Source organism: Filicampus tigris, chromosome 16 (assembly GCF_054856515.1).
Source record: "Filicampus tigris isolate MCC_2025a chromosome 16, RoL_Ftig_1.0, whole genome shotgun sequence".
NCBI lineage: Eukaryota > Metazoa > Chordata > Actinopteri > Syngnathiformes > Syngnathidae > Filicampus > Filicampus tigris.
Window position 1 is genome coordinate 14,525,904 of NC_141232.1, and position 21,882 is coordinate 14,547,785.

The 21,882-nt window shown below is 40.1% G+C and overlaps 1 protein-coding gene across 2 annotated transcripts in view; it reads left to right on the forward strand.

The window, feature by feature from the left end:
* ntn1b (netrin 1b) overlaps positions 1 to 20,988 on the forward strand; it is a 52,835-nt gene extending 31,847 nt beyond the window's left edge. For both annotated transcript variants that reach the window (XM_086056597.1, XM_086056596.1), the window contains 4 exons: positions 3,153 to 3,302; positions 5,470 to 5,523; positions 9,888 to 9,962; positions 17,991 to 20,988. In XM_086056597.1, coding sequence (XP_085912723.1) covers positions 3,153 to 3,302; positions 5,470 to 5,523; positions 9,888 to 9,962; positions 17,991 to 18,313 — 602 coding nt within the window. In that variant the 3' untranslated portion in view covers positions 18,314 to 20,988. The remainder of the gene's footprint in view (positions 1 to 3,152; positions 3,303 to 5,469; positions 5,524 to 9,887; positions 9,963 to 17,990) is intronic.
* The last annotated feature ends 894 nt before the right edge of the window (positions 20,989 to 21,882 follow it).

Consider the following 21,882-nt stretch of genomic DNA (forward strand, 5'->3'; position numbering starts at 1 on the left):
GAGAAGTTCTTGCTCAGCCCGATGATGTAGTGACATCCATTGATGTTTGCAAAGTCTTTCTAAACAGCTGGATCAGTACCCAGACTATCTGAAGAGCGTGTCCCCTTCTTCCTGTAGTCAGCTGGGTGCTTGGGGATCAAAGCCAAACAACCTGATTGCTGCCTTTTCTCCTCAGGTGACCAAAACGGGCCCACCTAACATCAGTTAAACATCTTATATTTATTGTTCAAATCAGCCCACCATCCCACACTGCTTTTGTTGGACAGGAAATAATTGCGCTGTGCCAACACAGCCCGGAGGAAGTCTGCTTTTATTCCCCAATCCTCAAGCCCTGCCTAACTTGACAACTCAGTTAAATGTACTTGCAACAACGTACCTAATGAATGGACGCTCACTGCCACAAAACTCGACACCGGAATTTCCAGTGGCAGCATGGAATGGCTCATGTGTTATTTCGTACATTAGCAACTTCACCCCTCATCAAGCGCAGTGTAAACAGGGTTCTTGGAGAATCACATTAGATCTACTGTATATTTTTTTCTTCTTCCCCCAAATTACTTGTCCGAGGCTTTGACTGGACACAGAGGAGAGGACATTGAGCCATGACACACTGCATCATATGTTAACCTAACATAAATGTTTTGGGAATATGCAAATCCCAAATTTCAGAACCTTTAGGCATATTTTCTACTCACTTCTTCACCATGTTGACATTTTAACAAATTTTTATTGGTATTGGCTCGCCGTTTGTTTCAGCATCAATTTTACGGTTTGTTTACTCGTTCTTAACTGTCATATTAGTCTTGGCCTATCATATCTAACTGATATGCTTTTATCATATCAAACCTCTGGCACATATTTCAAGAGCTATTACCAGAATTTACAGAGAGGCCGCATTCAGCCATGATGGCTCGCGCCCCTGGAACAAACTGCCAGAGGACATCACGATCGCAGAGACTGTTGATGCTCCAATAGGAGGCTTTTGACCCACCTGATTGGCTGAGCTTTGATCAGATTTCATTATCTATTTAGTTATTTCTTTTTCTACTCAGTTATTTATTCATTTATCTATTTTTTATACTTATCTACTCTACATTTTTTTAATTAATTGTTATGGTTAATTATAGCTCCTCACTTGTTTAGTAATTTATCTATTTCGTTTTTATAATATTATTGTACTATTTTATTGTATTTTTTTTTTCGTGTCTTTTTACGTTGAACTTTATTGTCTCCTCACGGGAGCCGCCATGCTGGAATGGTTGTTCTGCCCGCCCGTTGGGAAGTCATTCTGCAGATCTCCCAGATCTGAGAGACTGGCGGGGCTCTGCACATTGTGAAGAATCCACCCTGGTCTACCCGGTCACGGTGATCCCTGCAGCGGCATCCTCTGTGATTGCGGGCTGCGGCACCTTTCGGTGTGAACGACTCCCACATGTCATTTTTCTTCACCTGGATGCTCAGTGCCTTGCTACCTTGATTTAATATAACACGGGTGTGTGTATTCGTATGCGTCTGTATATATCTACGGACTTTGTGCTGCATTTCTAATGTATAAAAAGTGCTATAAAAATATGTATATAATTTGATTCAATATTACATGAAGAATAAGTGATTAGCAAAAGGGCACCGCTGGTTTCAGCCAATTTCAGATAGCTTTGATCAAATACGACAGTTTATTTTGTAGTAGTAGAAGCAGTACTAACAGGAGTTGTAATAACTTCTTTCTTAAAAGAAAAAAAACAATATAATGTGATTTTATTCATGTAGCAATGGAGCTTTTTTCTTGTAGTTGAGGTACTGCTCAGAGCCATTATACTGAGGTGGCGATTTTTAAAAAAAGGTGATAAGAGTTCAAGAAGAATTGTCAATGCCTCTAGTAGGACACACTGCGCAACACTTTCAGCGCTAATAAGAAGGCTGGGCTTGCACTTCAACACTGTATCTTGGTACTGTAATTGTTTGGCAGAGCGTGCGCACACTCAAAGAGCAAATTTCTCACATAGAACGTGTAGTCTTCCCAGCTAACCGCTTAAGCAGACTTTGAAGTGTCTTCCACTCAAGCGTGAACGGGAAACATTATTCAGCCAGCGTTTGCGAGGATGTCTTTGCCAAAAAACTTTGCACTGGAAACTCAATCTGAAGAGCACACAGCATGTCTGATCACAAACGTCTGCGCCCGTGCTGCTTCAAGATACACTCAAACTTGCATACATTTCGATACTGAAACACAAGAACAAAGATATGCTAAGTGTGTGAAATGCTAATGGGAATCAAGTTGTTTTCTTTTTCTTGCCCATCATGAAGGGTGGAGGGAAGGTGTGTAATATGTGGTTTTATGCTGGTGTGAGGCTCATTTCCTCGTCTCTGATGTTACTGAAAGAAAACCAAGTAAACTACAGAGGGAATGATTTCTTACTAGGTTTGAGTGTTAAGATTACTGTTAATGTATGGAACATATTGAGCCCCCCATTTTGGGGTATATATAGCATATGAGTGGAGTTTTCTTTTTTGGGGTATTTTTCGTATCCCTGCCCCGGCAGAAATGTGCGTTTGCACTGTTGTGGGTGTGAACACAACCGGTTTGATTATCATCCACTAGAAGCGTCTTCTCTCATTCCAACCCAGGGGTGTGCTTTTAAAAATTAATTAAAGCACGCTGTTTCCATATTTATGAATGAACTGTCATAGTATTCAGCACACATAACAGCACAGAAAAGAATCTGTCTGCCTCCACATTGATGAAATCCACCAAAGTCGCATTACACCACCTGCGCCACAACTTAGACCTGCTTTTAACAGGTCTTAGGTCTAGTCTACTTTCTGTCACCAAAATGTCAGGTGTGCCGGGGACGTGAAATAGAAAATGCACTCGGTCCACCAGCATGGCACAGCATGGTCTACCAAATTCCCAAATACGATAAACTACACTTGCCCCGGTATGAAAATGAAGATGCACCGTTTTTTTACACCGAGCGCACATGCGCCTGTCCAAGAAAATAGAGCCCGTAGTCGGCACACGGCAGGTTGCAGACACACTGTAACAATTTGAACGGTGATATTTGTATTGCTCTTCGGTACAAACTAAATTACTTTTGTTTTGATTTTTTCTCATCTCTAATGTTGTATCATTTAATCTCATTCGATCTCCCCAGCATGTGACTGCCATCCAGTCGGGGCAGCAGGGAAGACATGTAACCAGACGACGGGCCAATGCCCTTGCAAGGACGGAGTTGCGGGAATCACCTGTAACCGATGTGCCAAGGGATACCAGCAGAGTCGCTCACCCATCGCCCCCTGCATCAGTAAGCCTTTCACCCTACTGACAAAAGAAATAGAATAATGTTGCCATTTCTTAATCAAATGTATAATTGCGTACTAAAAGACATGGAAACACAAGGGAAATATCAGTCAGTATGTGTCATGTGGTCGAGCTACCTCTATCTTAAATTGGTGCTGTCCTAGTATTCATGGCCTTATGCCCAATCAGCTGTTTAAATGATTGACGTGGAGACCACCAAATGATTGCCAAAGGTGGCAAAGGTACTCACACACTGTAATGAAGCAGCAATACAGAACTGCAGAAACTGAAACTGCTACAAAACTTCGGAAAAATACACACTGAAGCCAAGTAGACGCCTGAAAATTAAAAGTACAGTAACAAACTAAGTACAGTACTCGTAAAGACATACAGAAAGCCACATTACAGCGAACGAATACTTGTATAATGATCTCATGTAATTATTTTTAAAACACCAGTCAGTTGCAAACATTTAACATGTCAGAATAAAAAAGGACCTCGGATCACTCTGACTTAGCTTTCCCCAGACTTTTTTTTTGGTCTTTCTGTTATTTGGTGAGCTCACTGGTGCATGAAACATGTAGGAATGGGGCACAGTATTAAGTGGGCATTTTTCCAAAATGAAAATAGTCTGCAGATTCATATATATATATATATATATATATATATATATATGTATATATATATATATATATATATATATATATATATATATATATACATTAGCATGGTAAAGTTTAACATAGATAGTTGCTGTTTTAGAACCCTTTAATCATTGGATATTTGAACACAAAAGGTGGAGCAATGCATGTGGACAGATAATATAACATGATTCACAGGCATACATTCTTTATCCTCTGCCAAAAAATATTACAGCATCTTACTGAGTCATTTACATTATTGCTGGAAGAAAGACCATTTTTCTTCATTTGTCTGTCTGACTGTATTACATTGCCGCCTGCTGGCCAAGGTGGGTACTCCTGAAGGAATAATACAATGAATTGAATTGCAGCATTAAATTATGATGTGAAAACTTACAAAATAATGTTACTACTCTGTTTTTGTAAAGTACAATATTATAGAGTGGTATTTTTCCTTTTTAAAAAAGCACAAACCAAAAAGTGTTTGTTTCTTTTCAATTGGGAAAGATGTTTTGAGATACAACTGTTTAAGCTTGTATCTCAAGGCACCACTGTACAATGTGGTACACTGCTGCTTTTGGAAATGAATTGCTCACACTGAGAATTTATCACCCTCAAGAAGACATCTGGTCTGCAGGAATAAATGTTGTATAGTAAATAAACCACAATGGTACGTCCAATTATAAATATTTTTCAGCGGAATAAAAGCATGGCCATTTGTTGGCCGTTATTCTTCTTCTAACCGATTTGAAAATCAAAACTGCTTTCATTTTTCTTGAATTTAAAACCACTGTATGCTCCATCTATCTCACAAGATGTCTTCAAATGCTTACACTTCCACGCTTGTTAGCCCTACTATCATATCGTGTTATTTTTTTTACATCCCGTTCCATTATTGTGGATAGACATTTGACTGTTTAAACTATAGCCCAGATAAACAGAGCGTTACCACTCACCTAACATGGCCTTGTGTGCCTTCTGCTTCGTTAACTGCCCGTCCCACGGTAAATCCCCAGAATGCGTCCAAAGAAATGATGGCTGATACTGTATATTTATTGGCAGTATCTGCTGGCTGCAGATTCCAGGCCTACAGTAATATACACCAGCGTCACACTGAGATAGAGATCGCTGGTAGCTGTTTTGATCAAAAAGCATCTGACTGGTATTAATAGATAAGTCATGTCTGTAGCCACTGAAAATGGGCCCCAATGTGGTTTATCTTCTTATCATGAAGTAGAAAACCAGAATATAGCTGGTTCTCCCGAAGCACTTTCAGCTCCAGTTTGGCTCTCAGCGCCAACAGCAGACCACAATCGCAACACTTATACAAAACATATCTTACAACAGATGATTAGGCATGGCGTATGTCGAAATCAGCTGTCATTTAGGAGACATCCCAAAGCTGTATTTCATGTATGATCCAAGATGTGTTACATATGGTCCAAGGCAGGAGAAAGTGTGCTCGAGTGGACAAAACATATGTCGATAATTCTCTTTAAATGACAATTAATCTTCCTGTCTGCACCACAGAGATTCCAGTTGCGTCCCCTACAGCCACTTACAGCAGCTACGATGAGACATCAGGTCAGTAACAAGGCAAACATTCTATGTGTGCATTTACGTGTATGTGTCTCTGAAAAGATCGGAAACCCACAATCCTATCTGGCCCCGATGTTTACTTTTCACGAGTCTGTGTTGTGTGTTAGAAGGTAAGCAGTTTTTAACTTGAACATTCTTATTTTCTTAGGCCACTCGCTATGAATAAATGCAATTATCAAACAGAATGTGATGTGAGTCAATGATACTGTTTCTACCGAGCAGCCTATTTGGTTTCTGCCAAGTAGTCAGATGCTTTCCACCATTGAGAGCGACAAACATAACTTCTTTTATTTATGTCAATAAAGTTTTGAATAAAATTTTATTAAATGAATGACGTTGCTCTGAAACTTTTTGCACCAAGTACCACCTCAAAGTATCATCATAAAGACCCAAATTAAATGATAGTAGCATAGTAGGCCCAGGTTTCCGTCAAAAGCAAGGCATTGATTTTATTCACAAAAAGTATATCGTCGCCGTCTTGTGAAAAACACTTATGTCCAATTTTGGAAAAACAATTAATTTTCACGTTAATGCGATGTCTGTAACGCGGAAACATCATTCACGTAAAAATAAAAAAATTGAAAAAAATGAACATAAGTGATTTTCACAGGACAACGACGATATTTAATATTATTGTAAGCCAACATGATGATTATGTGTCTGCACATTAACACTGTGCTTAGAGTTACAGAAAATAACAAACTGTGATTAAATAAAGATTGATTTAAAAAGCCTTCCTCATAAAAGTTCAACAAAAATTGTACCTGAAATTGACATTTTTTAAAATAAACAGTTCTAAACGATGAAATGAAAATGTGAAAGAATGAGAAAATGTAACTGAACTGTACCCATGTATGTACTTTACTGTATTAAAAAAAAGTTTAAGCCCCTCTAACATTACATGCAGTTTGGACATTACTTTTTAAATGTGTTTAATTCAGTCATTCACAACTGTAAAAATGTAAATGTTTTCATATCCTCCATCCACAACAACATCGTCTCGCTCCTCCCCACTAAGGTCCACCGCTGATGTAAACTCCAGACCCCAGAGAGATGTTTTTTTTCATGGCTCCCTGCGGCGTGATTGCCTGTATTCCCAGCCTGCGCAGCAACCCCCCTGGGGTTTCAACCTTAATCTGATTACATGCTTCATTTGCACCAGTTTGTATTTCAATCAAGGCCGACTGCGCTGGCAGCGAAGCCCAGGCTGAAGCTTTTGTTTATTTACTCTAAAAAGAGTCACCATGCGGTGACATCAAACCATGTGCCACGGCAGTATTTACCCATCGCTTTAGTGTCAGTTTTTTGCGAGTGTGTTCCTTTCATGGCTCATTAGGCTCAGACCTTCTCCGGACCTGCTGTCTTAGTTGTTAACAGTGTTGCCTGAATTAGTTTGACTGTGATATATCATGAGCAGGGAAGTTTGTGGCCTGGCTCCAAACACCAACAAAAAACGGGATGTTGGGTACCTTTTTTTAAATAATTGACATATAAAATTAATAGTAAATAACTTAAATGGGGGGAAACCAACTCAAATATTTTTTTTCAAGAATATGTTCTATATAGGTCCACTAGTTGAAACAAGGTATTCTGATTAACTTATTCACTGCCATTGACGAATTTACTTGTCTTTTCACAGTCCAGCCATTCAATTCCAGGAACTTATTTGTATTTTTCCCCAATTTTTTCAAACGTTAGGGTAAAAGAGGGTCTGAAAATGTCTGGCAGTGAATGAGTTAATATTGTGTTTGTGTAAAATGAGTCAAGCAGCAAAATCCACATTTTTTTGCCATCACAGTTGCTCAGGCTTCAAGTAAGTGACAAAATGGCCGCCCCCTGAGATGGCTAAAAACGGGTGGATTTTGCTGCTCAACTCATATTCCACAAACGCAATATTATTCAGAATGCCTTGTTTCAACTTGTGGGCCTACATAGAACTTGAAAAAAAAATGTTTGGGTTGACTTCCCCTTTTAACTACCGGCACTGACATCAAACTTTATATTTTGTAAAACTGTGAGCTAATCATGTGCAATAAACGTTTTTGATCCTTGGTGCAACTGGCACAAGCAGGCATGCATACTACCTCTTGTTTTTTTTTTCCTCTTTTTCAGCAATTGAGTGAGGAGTTTGCTTCATTTATTTGTCGTCAGTTTGACAACAAGCCTGCTACGAATGTACCCCATTAGGGGGATTCACACTTGCAGTGTCTACAAGGATTTAAGGTTGCGCCATCGATATGGACTAATATCAGGCACCTCTCGGGCCCCCTCATAGCCACCAACCAGCAGAATCTAGTTTTCCCGACATATTGTTATTGCAGTATCTAAAGCAGTGGCATTGTTTTCTCATTAGTATGGACCAATGTCAGCCATCTCTCGGGGTCCGAGGTGATGACCTGGGTTGCCCGCCCCGTTGCGGTGTTTCTGAGGAGGGGGTGAGTCATTTCTGACTCCCGGCGAGAGTGAAAGCAGCCGAGACAGTGTGAAGCTTGGATTCTGTGTAGACACCACCCTCCAAATTAGAAGCCGTGTGGTCCCCCAGCGACCTCGCAGAATGAGCGTGGCGCTGCCGCAGAGCCACACAATGGGGGCGTTTGTCTTCCCAGCAGGAGATTGGACCTTAATGAGCGCTGCGGGTGTAATGGCTCGGAGTGTGCAGCAATTTCTCTAAGGGGGCGCAACGTCAGTGTCGCCTATCAAAGGGGGGGTGTGATGAAGGCCCCCAGAGGCCAGCGGCAGATAGAGGCCCCAACCACCCTCTTTCCTACATTCACATGGAAATTAGGCATGCTTGATATGGACTAGTCAAATTCATTTACTTTGGGATTTCCGTTTTTTGTTTTTGTTTTTAATGATCCCACCACCTGAGAAAGCGGCAAGGCATTTCACCCAAAAATGCTTCCTCAACATACATGAATTCGATCCTCGTCCCACAAACCAAGCGACTTTTTCTTTTTTAAGAGGGAGGAGAGGGGCGTTTTTTCTTCCTCCATCATTACCCAGGCAACCTCATTCACACAGAGTATAATGGAGAAGAAAGGGGACGACTGGACGGAGAGCTGGAAGAAATAATGAAGTTTGTCCATATTCAGGCGAGCTGAAAGGTCCCCCCTCTCTCAACTGCTCCCTCCTTCCTCTTTTAAACTACTCAGCGCAGCTTTCCCACTCCCCAGAAAAGAGAACACAAGTCTTACTACTCAGAGAGAGCAAGAGCTAGGGTGACACTAGTAGACGATCTGCTTCCAATTTGTGTCAGTCAGTGGAAAGTGGAAAGAACAAATGATTTCAATTTTAAGTTTCTTGCCCTCTGGTCCCACCACCAGCTCCCTCATTATGAACATAACCTGGCACGGTGACAAAAGCAGCAGTCATCTTGAAAGTCTGGCACTAAATGCCAAGTGCACATAAACTGGCGACGCTTCAAACACGAATTAAGACTTAGGGCCCTATTTTCGTTCCCAGCGCAAGTCTAGAGCAAAGCGCAGTCTAACTGTGTGCCTGGGTGGAGTTTTCTTTCTTTTGATATTTTGCTAGACTGCACAAGTAGAATTACGCATGACGGGGTATTTGCGCCATTGACCCCATTGCAATGTAAACAGTATCTTGCCCACCCAAAAAAACTGAAAATCAAAATTAGGCTGTGATTGGCTGGTGACCGGTTTACGGTGTACCTGATCAGGCAGGTGGGACAGGCTCCAGCACGCCCGTGACCCGAGTGAGGATTAGAGGTTCGGAAAATGGATGAATGAATGAATGAATCACAAATAGGTGAGATGTTCTGTGAATAACAGTGGATGGGTTTCAAAAAACAAATCTTCAAATAGGTAAATTTGCGAATGCCAAACACATGGATGCACTGTAATGGGAACAGGGGGCATGTGAGTGAAGTGTTGATGACAAGCAGAAGAGGATTTTTCTTAATGTTTCACAATGGGAGCCAATGAAGGTACACACCACAAGGCCAATCCGAACGGCGTATTATTCCACAATCATAAACATCCAGCAAGGTTGTCAAACAATGACACTTTAGAACAACAGCTCTCCACTGAACCCACATTTTTCCATGGTCGTTACATTTTTTCAAAAATAACCTTTGAAAGCTCCCATCCTCTTAAAAAAACATAATTACATATAGTTACATTATGCAGAATTCATTTAAAACTGGATTGAGGAGTAACAGAATAATTGCAAGTATGACAATGTAATTGAAAAAAAAAAAATCCATACTGTCATCCCCCTACTATTTTATGAGCTGTCAATGACCCAACAGATGAGTCACTGTTCTAAATGTTATTTCGTATATTGTATAAGTCAAATGCTAAAAAAATGTGTGTTTCCCTTAATTCTAGATTGTGAATCCCACTGCAAAGCTTCCAAAGGGAAAATGAAGATCACCATGAAGAAGTACTGCAAAAAAGACTACGGTGAGTGAGTCCACTATGCAAAAATGTGCTGCTGCAGACGTTAAATGTCTCAATTAATCAGAGCCGCGCAGCATCCACACCCTGGTGCAACTCTACGACTGATGACTTAAACAGTCGCAGCCAGTGCTGCGCGTTCATCTGTACTCACATCTTCAATTTCTGTAATGGAATAATCTGGCGTGTGTTCTGGTATTCATCACTTTATGAGGACAAAAGTGTGTTTACACAGTGACATCATGGGGACCTCTTACAGTGTGGGGACCCAAAATCCGGTCCCCGTAAAGGAAATATACATGTGTGTGCAGCTAAGCGTGCGTGTGCACGTGTGTGTGTGTATGTGAGAGAGAGAGAGAGCGCATGTATCTGAGTGAAAGAGATAAACAAAGTGAGAGACAGAGAGAGACAGAGCTTTTGGGAGATCAATGGATGAGTCAATTAAATCCGTTGATGTTACTTCAGACAGTAATCACATAGGACAGGTGCTTTTATTACACTGAATATAATGTATAGTGTAGGGGTTTAACCGATTAATTAGTTAACATTATTACTTTGTATCAACGTTTAAAGATTATAGTCGGCTAATTGCTAATTATGTGTTTTTGGCATTGTCTCTTCCAAACCTAAAATTTACAGAATATATTCAGACTCTAACATTCTCGGGAGTAGCAAAATATCCAACCAACAATGCGATGCAGTCTTCATCCATCTGCAGGGGGTTTCAAGTAAAAAAATTACAATTGTGGTCAATCTTGCTAGCTTTGGCTATTCTAATCGCCTCTACTCTTAAACGATTGCGTAACCACGAGACTGGTGGTGAGGAACGAGGGCAGCAGCAAGTTCCATCTTCGTCTGCAAAATGTTATGTCCAATAATACGCACGCAACAAATATGTGCTAATCATATCACACCACGCACCAAAAGCACAACACTTTTGTCGATTTACAACAATGTGCCATAAGACCTGTCACAGTACTGCCGCAGGCCGTACTATGCTACTGATGTCCACACACTGAGTGACATCACGATCAACCAGTGGTGCTATGCATAACGCCTGCCATGTAGTACCAATCATGTATCCCAAAGATGCATGACGGCCAATCGCAGGAAGATACAGAAACACAAGCCACAGTGGAGAGAAATAATTCATACTGATTCAAGTGGAGGGATCCCAGATGGTTTTAAAATTCCAACAGATGCTATTTTTTAGGTCCAGGAAAATAGGATTCAAATGTATTGTAACAGGTATAATGTGACCACTTTTTTTTTTTTGTAATGACTTACATTACTGAAGTAATGCATATGTTAACTAATAAGAATAACTAATGTTTGACTGTAACTATAACTTTTGTTCCATATCACCTCCCACCTGTAAAAATTAAATAAATAAATAAAATGTATGCAAAATCCTTATTCAAATGCAGACAAATAACAACATACTGTAGCTTCCTCGCATAACTTTATATAACAGAATTTGGCCCGCACACAAACAAATGGAGACGTCTGAAAAAAAAAATCTGGGACCAAATCAAGAATCCATCCCAAATGATATGTAGGTCTCCGCCGATTTTTACCAGATGTTGTGAATAGAATAAGCTTTTACAATAAACATCCTTCACCAGCATTTCTTGGTGGAGAGTGCGGTCGTCACACACAATTTTTTTGCTCCTATCGTGAAGCATTTGATTTGATATGATGACAATCATTCCTGAAAAGAATTATCGTTTGGAATTTAGCGAGACGGAAACATTATTTCTTGGTTGTCATAGTCATAAACCAAATCTCCTTAGTCTTGGATTATATTTAAGGACACGCCTCATCAGTCAGCGTAAACCAGTAAACAAACAGCCATCTCACATAAACTCGGAAGCGCTGTGTTGAATTGCAGTAAGTTATCGGAAAGCTCGTCTATCTCTCACTTCTGTCCCCTGTGATTGGCTGATGACCAGTCGAGGGTGTACCCACTCGGCCAATGACAAAATATAGAAAATGCATTAATAGGTGGCTTGTACGCTTCAAGAAAGCTGAGTCAAAACGTACAAAATAGTAAAAGCTCTTAAGTCAAACCCAAATTGTTGGTTGCTGTTCAATTTAGTTTTCTGATTAGGACACATTGATAATGGAAATATTCGGTTGTAGTTTAGAACATGTTGGTCACCTGCTGCATTGGAAAGCCCCTCCTCCTACGCGGGTTCTATGTTCGCAAATCTGCTATCCATCCAGTTAACTGTTTTGATCTTACTGTCATTTATATTAAGTGTAATGTCACTGTTGACCACTAGATGGCGGCACACTTTAGTTTGCGATGATGTGAATTTGAAAGAAGCAGAACGAAATAGGCAGTACTTATTAACCCCTAAACCTAACCCTAGTTTTGGTTTTTGAAAAAATGGACATAATCAGCTGTAATCCTGCTTTTTACGCCTACAGAAAGCCATGGCTATAAGTAAATTTTATAGTTGACATCTTTGGGCATGATTATTGATGTATATTTTGATGATAATTGAAGTTTGGGAATTTGGGGGGAAAAGAAGGTGTATTTTTTTGCTCTCACTCAATATTATGTGTTTAAATGAATTTGTATGATTGCAAGTGTGTATAAAGACCTTTAAAAAGTGAGTGATGTAAATGCCATTCAAAAAATGCTTACAGAGTATTTAAAGAGGGTATTTCTACATTGTGGATTTCACTTATTGTGGAGGTGATTTGGAACGTAAACCCCACGATGGAAGCGGGATTACCGTATTTAATTTCCGTTTTACATAACCAAAAAGTGCAGTCACTGGTGAGTGGTTCACTCGCCCGACTTCCACGCAGGCAGTGTTGGTTCACACCACACTCAGTTTTTCATTCATTTCATTTCATAAATGTTCATTATATTTTTAGAGATAATGTACTTTTTGCAGTAGGATCAGTGAAAAAAATGTGTTTTTTTTTTATCACTCCAACATGTTTTACTGAGAAAGATTTTATGACTTGATTTATGACTTGCTTGAAATTTGGTGGCAACTTGACTTGACTGATTTTTTTTCCATAGTGACTTGGGACTTGCTTGAGACTTGATGGTTATGACTCGAGACTTACTTGTGATTTGCACATATGTGACTTACTCTGTTTTTCTGTTAAGCGGGGTAGTTGGCATCTGCTGAAAGTAACAAATAATGTAACTTGTAATGTAATTTAGTTACTTTTAAAATCAAGTACCTGTAATCACTACAGTAACTAAGTTATTTTTAAAATCAAATAATCAGTAAAGTAACCTAGTTACTTTATTAAAGGTAACTGTGGCAACACTGCAACAGACGTGAGAAGTGTTACATTTGTGAGTACAAAGCCATCATTATTTCAGTATACTGTATACAGCATATTTATTGCGTCATTTTAGTTTGGCGTTCTGTGAGACTTTCTACGATGTAAAACACAGTTTGTGCCTTGGCTTAATAACATTTTGGAAACACTGGACTGGACACATGGGCAACAAAATTGCAAAACATTTTTTCCTGTGCCATCTACTTTGCGGCGAGTAACTTTGATCATTTCAAGGATTCGCCTTGGAAACGGCTTGAGCCCAATCAGTGCTGCTCGTAGTTTTACTTTCAATAGTTGTTTATCAGAGTTGAGTGAACTGTTGAGTTTTGATGAAATTAGTCAACCAGACTCAAGCATGTCAGACAATTCTTGTTGGTTTTCGCTCAGAAGTTCTTCAGGAAGGAGACGATTCCATCTGAAGCGCATTGCGGCCGCGTTGCCGACATCTTTGCTTAGCATGCATTCCTTTTCTTTTGGCTTTAATTCATTTCTCAGGCCTGTCACCTCGCTTTTATGGGTCTCTCCCTGAGGGGGGGGGGGGGGGGGGGTGCCGCAACCCCCGTGTGTGCGTGGCCACAGCGGCCCCCCAGGGGTCACGGGAAGGGGCCCTCTGTTTAAACACAGTTGTGCACTCTGCCGGCACTGAGCATTCCTTGGGGCACAAACAGGTGTTAAATTAGGCAGACGGTGACGGATTGCCACCTCGGAGAGAAAGAAATATGTTTTGTTGATTCAATTTTTGTTTTTCATCACCGCCGTCACTACGGAGACGGCGGACACAAAGGGATTATTTCTCGCCTGACATCCTCCTCGGCATACACGTTCCCTCCCTCCGTGAGCCACCCAGAGAACAATGAATCAAAGCCGCGCGTGTTTACCGACGCTTCGGGATGGCGGTCAAAGGCACGGAAGCCCCCCTCTGCAATTCGGTTGAGGCTAGCGGGTCCCCGCTCATTCTCGCAGCTGATAACCAGATGGGACACGGGCCCCCCTGCTGTAATTAAGTGAGCTCTAATGTCATTAGCTCGTGCCTGTTGATGGCGCGCAGTGTCAAGCTGCAGCACACTGCCCAAAGCAGTTTAACCCGGTGGGAGGTTTGAATGCGAGCTGGTCTCATTTGGCAGCCATTGTGTGAGCGCAGCGCTATTTCACACTTATCGCTTCCTCACACAAAACCTCTGTTTTTCCTCTCCCACTCTGTGTCTCACCACACTGTCACTATTTTGCGACACACTCTTTGACCCGCTGCTGAGTGAGCCTCTTTTGCCCGGTGGCTATTTAGCTTCAAGCAAGTGGCCGGACGTGTGGGGATTTTGTGTGCGTTTGAAGACAAAGTGAGAATATACTTGAGAGAGGATGAGTGAAAGATGCTAAGAGGAAGCGAGGCTCGGTGCCTGGATGCTGCAGAGAAGAGGGCGCTGTCTGCGGTGGATTCTCACGCTAGGGAGTTGGATGGGGCTCTGGGAGCAGAACCCGGATAGCTCGTGAGGTCGGAACATATTCCGATTCTCCTGGAACTTATTCTGTGGCTGGGAAGACAAATAGTGGCCTCTCTTCCATGCACCCCCCTCACGCCCCCTTTATGTGTCGGGATGAAGGAGAGGGCTGCGATTGAATGGCAGGCCTGTGAGAGCTCACTCTACTCAGCCCAACAAACCTTCTTTCTTCTGATATTGTGTGCGTTTTGTGCAGACACGCACACACGCACACACGCACACACACACACACATATACCCGGTAAAATGCACCGCCCCTCCAGTTCACCTCATTTTCGGCTCTAATAAGGGGCTCGCCAGTGGATTCCCCAAAAGTGATTAAGTTCGACCAGAGATGCAGAGAACTGGGAAGAAAACACCTGTCTCATTTGAAAAGGAAATGCATTACTTAATCACTTCACTGTAAGTGAGCACAGTGGTGCCCTGAGATACAAGTTGAATTTGTTCTGTGAACATGCTCTGTATCTCTAATGATCGTTCCACTTTAAAATGAATGGAAATGCCATTCAGTTGTTCCAGTTTTTAGTAAGGTTAAATAGCACTGCATGATGTTGTCCTTTATAGGGCTGCTCGATTATGAAAAAATATTAATCGCGATTATTTTGGTAAAACAAGAACATGTTTAAACGTAAAAAATATAAAAACAAATACATTTCTTTGAAACACTATAATTATGTAAGTTCATTTCGGGCCAAACAAAATGTATACAATTAGGTATTATGAAACAAAATTAAGAAGTGCAAATGTATAAATTCAAGTATGATTTCCTTGTGTAAACAAATATAGTGCATTGGCTATAATTGCCTTTGATAATCGTTTTTTTTACAATTATGCCAATTTTGTAATTTTGCCAATTTTGTGTTTTTTTTACAGTGTGATAGTGACAAAAATAACAGGTTGTAGCCTCTCTTTTGATGAATTCTTCAATATTTATAAACTTATTTGTGAAGTGATTTGAATTAAGTTAACATAAAGCGCTTGCATCTCAAGTTTGTGCAAGACAAAGCAAAAAAATCTGCCAAATGTATCTAAAAAAATCTTGGAAGTCGGGTCATTTGTATCTCAAGGCACCACCGCACTTGTATAATGCCATCTTATTCATTCACTGTATGGTGATATGAACGACTATCATTGAATAATAGCCTTTGGCGTTATTGTGAAATACATTATGACGTTCGCCTATGACTTGACGCGTTTAATAACATGGGAATTGCAGTATTACATGAAATGTGGCTCAAGAGATACGATGATTCTACGCACATGCAGCTGCTCTTGAACTATTTCCTGTCATCTCAACCAGTGTTCTCAAGATTAGAATAATTTGCACTATTTTGAATAACTCTGAATAACGCAGTTCAAATCAAAGCCATATTTTAAGGCACATCAAGGCCAGATTAGCTCCAGAAATGTGTCCTTCTTGCAGCAATCAAAGTGATGTGAAGAAATGTTCTGTTTGGCTTTGCCAGCGAGGGAGCTTTAATTCTTCTCTCATGTGAAGCTTGTCTGCTCTAGCCAGTTTTGGTGTGAAGGAATTATGACCATTATTGTCAAGATGCGTTCAGCTCACTGGTGCAAATATCTATTCAGCAATCGTTTTTGTTGAGGTGCACTCTGGCCTGGTCGCTAGCCAACAGCAGGGCACTTATAGACAAATAACCTGACACTAACATTCACGCCCATGGACAATTTCGCGTTTTCGATTAAATCAACAGGCATGTCTTTAGAATGTGGAAGGAAGCGACCTGGAGACAAAACCCTCGCAAGCACCCAAGCTGAGATTCAAAGCGCAAACTTCAGAACTGTGCTGCCGTAATGTAAATGTGTTGTCAACTCAACTAGCGCCATGCAAATATACTGACATTTTAATTCAACTATGAAGTTGTGTTAACGTAGTAACTGGTTGAGGTCCTGTTTGACAGCTGTGCATTGTTGTGAGCGTTTTGGCTGGAGAATGTTAATACGTGTCTGAGACGTTTTTTTCATCGAAATACCCCAAGGATCTAGAATAATAGTACACTTTACACTCCTTATTTTTTGTACAGCTGAAATCAGACTGTTTTTAGGGGCATGTAGTCCGGTTTTCATTATTATCACAACAGAGTCTTTCATGGGCTGCCTCTTGCCGCACGTGCACAAATAAACCCCAAGGGGTGTTCAAGCATCCTACCCTTTGCCCTTGAAGAGGAAATCAACCCAAACATATTTATTTCAAGAATATGTTCTATGTAGGCCACCAGTTGGAACACGGCATTTTGATTAATATTGCGTTTGTTGAAATTGAGTTAAATTAAGCGGCAAAATCCACCCCTCTTTAGCCATCTCAGGGTGTGGCCATTTTGTCACTTTTGTTGACAACCAATCACAGCTCACATGTTTTCTGAAGCTGAGCCATGATTGGTCATTACCTACGCCCTGAGCACCTGTGATGTCATTTTCAAGTTGACAGAAGTGACAAAATGGCCGCCCCCGGAGATGGCTAAAACGGGAGGATTAACTCTTATTCCACAAACATAATATTTATCAGAATGCCTTGTTTTTACGAGTGGGACTACATACAACAGATTCATGAAAAAAATATGCCAGGGTTGACTTACTCTTTAAATATTCTATCTGAGAACATGTGATCTTACCAGCGACCAATTAGAACAGGCACATGCACTGGATATATTAAGTTTTTACCGCATTCTGATCAATATTTATATTTTTGTACGGTATATGTATCATTGTAAAAACTTGTTAAAAACACTGTAAAATACAATCAGGTTATGTAGATACTTTTGAGATAAAAAAAAAAAAAAAAAAGCAGTTGGTGAAGCACGATCAACAGGGGCAGTACTGTTCTTTCACACGATGCACAAATACAAGCACAGATATTTGTAAGCAGCGTTCGGGAAAGAGCCCTGCCATGAATAGAGGAAAAATGTGAATAGTTGACACACCTCTAAGAAGGATTTTTAACGACCCATAGATGCCACAGAATAGCGGCAAACCACTACTTTTCTATCAGACAGGTCTTTGGCACAGAAGCTCCTCATTTAATTTAAACACAGTTATTTCCTTGGCACCTAGATGCCAAAGCAATAGTTTTATTGTAGACGCAGCTTTGGCCACAGCACAAAAAATCTGTCACCGGGCAAATATGCCAGAGACCGCTTTACAAGGTGTTTCAAAAGTCAACATTTCATATTCAATCCCCTTTAAAACTTCTTGTGCTGTCCTCTCCCAGCTGTCCAGGCGCACGTGCTTAAAGGGGACAAGGCAGGCGAGTGGTGGAAGTTCACCGTCAACATCATATCGGTCTACAAACAAGGGGAGCAACGCATCCGTCGCGGGGACCAGCTGCTGTGGGTGCGCGCCAAGGACGTCGCCTGCAAATGTCCCAAGATCAAACCCGGCAGGAAGTACCTGCTCATGGGCTCGGACGATGACGACTCCCCCGGGCAGAGCGGGGTGGTGGCGGACAAGGGGAGCCTCCTCATCCCTTGGAAGGACCTGTGGGGACGCCGCCTTCGGAAGTTCCAGCAGCGCGACAAGAGGGGAAAGTGCTAGAGAAAAAAAAAAAGTGAGAAAGGGAGGGAGGGAGAATGGGAGGCAATTCTCCAATGGGATGCAAGGAAGAAGGGATGACAAACAAAACTGGAAGAATGATTCCAGGTGACAAGATGGGTGACTGAGTGCTGCTGCTCTGAGTTGGGACATAAGATTTCAAAAAAAAAAAAAAAAAAAAAAGTGTTTTTTGTGAAGGAGCTCATTATATGGTCATTCTGTTTCTGTTTGTCTATTTGCAGAGTTTGCACCTAATGTTAAAGATGAGTTACAACACAATACATCAAAATGCCCTATTCATCTGTGATGCTATTTTCTTTTAAATGCCCTGAATTAAACATGGATTTATTTGACCATTAATGTAAAAATAAGATGCCCAACTTTTCTTCAGTGAAATTGTGAACGTGTTCATAGCTGTGGTCAGCTCCTCAAATGCAAGCGTTACCTACAGATGTTATCATGGGCCAGCTCATAGCAACACTATGTTGTCGTGGTGACCTCTGCAGTGTAAAGTAATTTGATGTGCGTACATAGATAGACACTAGATAGATGATGTCATAGCATCAACTAGATGTAGAATAGACACATCAACCCCGCACTTACTTTGACTATAGTTGACTATTTTAGAACATATGAGATATGTTCATTTTTTTCAAGTGGCATCCAAAAGGGTAACCATATACTCTATTGTGCCATTTTCATGCAAAAAAAAAAAAAATCTGTATAGCTACATATATGTGATATTAACTATCAGAAAGTACCACTTGTACAGATGATAATGCTTCTTTCCCTGACGATTTGTTAATGAATGTATCACTTTTTTGGATGAGAACCCAACCATTTAACTTTATTAATACCTAACTTGTTTATTTGGTTTTGTGCTGTCACTATAAATACACATTACAGTAACAAGATGGCGAACTTTTAAATTATGAGGCCAGCCCCCCGATCTGTTTACTGTACATATTCTATTCGGCAAGTGTTTTAACTTTGTGTTTTTTGTTCCCATTTGACTGTGCACCGCCACACTCTTTATCCAGTAAATAAAAGATGCATTACTTTTCTATGGAAGTCAAAAACACACTGACATGCTTAAAAAAGGACTTGTAACAAGAACGCTTGCTGAATGGCTAATGTGGCGTTTCACTTAAAATACAGTGGTGTCTTGAGATGCAAATTTAATTTGTTCTGTGACCACATTGCAACTCAAATCATCTTTACTCACTGAAAACAATGGTCGCAAATAATCGGTTCCAGGCTCCCATAAAAAACAACAACATTTTTTGTGCTCCTTAATAAGATAAATTAGCTTTCAAACTTATTTTATTTTATAAAAACATAATAGTAACATTTTATAATAGAATGTAAATTAAAGAGTTTGTGGCTCATGATTATTTCATTGCGCCTCCCTGTGGTGTTGATGCAGTTTGGGCCGTTTATTAATGTCACACAGAGAAAAACAAAAAAGTATTTCACAACTACTGTGACTCAGTAACTGCAGCAATATTTGTCAGTTTTCACAAAAGAAAAAGAATATCTGCCTGTGAGTAAAGTTGTACTGTTTGTCTATAATGTGTTAGCTTTAAGCTAGCAGACATAAAGGCAAAATTATGTGTTAGCATTAAGCTAGCAGACATAAGGTCAAAGTTTTAAATACACAGTATGTAATTTTGTTTGTTTTATGCTTAGTTTGACAGTAAACTTCAATATGGAATGGCATCTTGACAGCGCGAAGCCTCCTTTTTGAATAACTTTTCTCTATCTGCCAAACTGCCGCTTCCTATTGGTCGTCTCTCAAATTTTTCCTCCCAAGTCAAAACAATCGACTCGTCACTCGTATCTCAAGGCACCGGTGTCTACAGGTAAACTGCCTAGCAATGCTCAAACCACAAAATGAAAATGAAAATGACAGTAGCTGACTGATGGCTATACATTCATTGTGATTTAATACACATTCATACAGCATTTGGTCTTGCGGTGACAGTTACAATACATGTGGAGTGATGAAGTAACAAATTGTATTGTGCATGGAGCATCGCCTCAAAGCAGCATATCCATGTTTAAAAGGTGGTGCTTTTTTTTATTAACTTTGGCCTTGTTTTCTCATTAAATATGAAGTTGATCATTTTTTTCCACCAGTTTGACAATTTGAATTATGTCATGGTTATCTGAAAATGCAAACAGGAATATTGACAAATTAACCCACTGGTGCACATCCATACTCTGTGCATCTTACTATATGCATTTGACATTTAAAATATGTTAATTATGTCTTTGCCAAAACAAATCCCAAGTGGTTTTGCAGAAAGGTACTCCTACCACACTTCTGCTGTCCGCCCGCAAACCCCCCACCCCGCCAAAAGACCATATCTGCATTTATCAGTTTATACAGTGACTAGTGGTGGCCATTGAAAGGTGGTGTAATGTCTTGTAATACTAATATATTATGTTTATCAAAGGAATATATTTAATGATGTGTGAAACATTTTGGCTTTTGTGTTTTTTTAATTTTATTATCTTTTTTTTTTTTTTTTTACTTTGATCATCTTTTGCATCGAATTATAGATGGCTGTAATGAAAAGTATTGACATGTGGTTGCCAGTTGAACAGCCTGACAGTAATGGAAATTAATTCATCAGAAATAAAGCTGTGTAAAAAATAAATAAATAAAAAAAAATTGGGCCCTGCTGGAATCAGATTTTCTTTTGTAGTCTCCTTGTAATAGCAATACTATGCAACTGCACGCATTTAATCAATACACATCACATAATTTTGATTTAATACGACAATTTATGACCCGGCTACATTTTGCTGGCTAAAATATAATAAATACTCACTATGCTTTAATCCATTTTCAGACACAGGTCATTTTTCAATCAGCCAATTTCTATGGCACTAGTAGACAAACAAAGACTCACACCTATGGACAATTAGGGCTGTTTTTTCGAGCAAGTCTACTTTGTAGTTTTCCATGTTTGGGAATTTGGCACACCACGCTACACCATGATGAACGTTCCGGCAGAACGGGCGTTTTTTTATTTACATTCAACCAACTAAAGGCAAGTCTAAGTTATAGACTGAGTTATAGGTAGCAGTTGGCCTAACGAGATTTTGTTGAATTTGTTTCAAGGCACAGGCAGACAGATTCTGCACTCTGATGATATGTGTGGTGGATGTCATCGTATTTCATTCATAAATATGACAATTCATCAAACCCTCAGAATCATTGTAGAAATCAATTCATTGAACGCATTATTATCATCATCTTTATTATATTTATTAAAACACCCCTCTGGGCCGTGACACCACTATCTAAGGGGGTGAGGGGTGTCACATATGGACACAAATGATTGCCATGGAAGGTGCTCGAAATGATTCAAGGACGGTTCGATGTGTAAGTGGAACGATTTGATTTGGTTCGACTCTGTGGTTTGACAATTTGTGTGGCTCAGTTTGAGAAGGTATGACGCAATGAATTTTTGTTGTCATTTTACATACATGTGAATGAACGTGTCAGAACTCTAAATGTGCCATTTCCTTCTAAAATATAGCTTTCCAAATAAAAGACGATT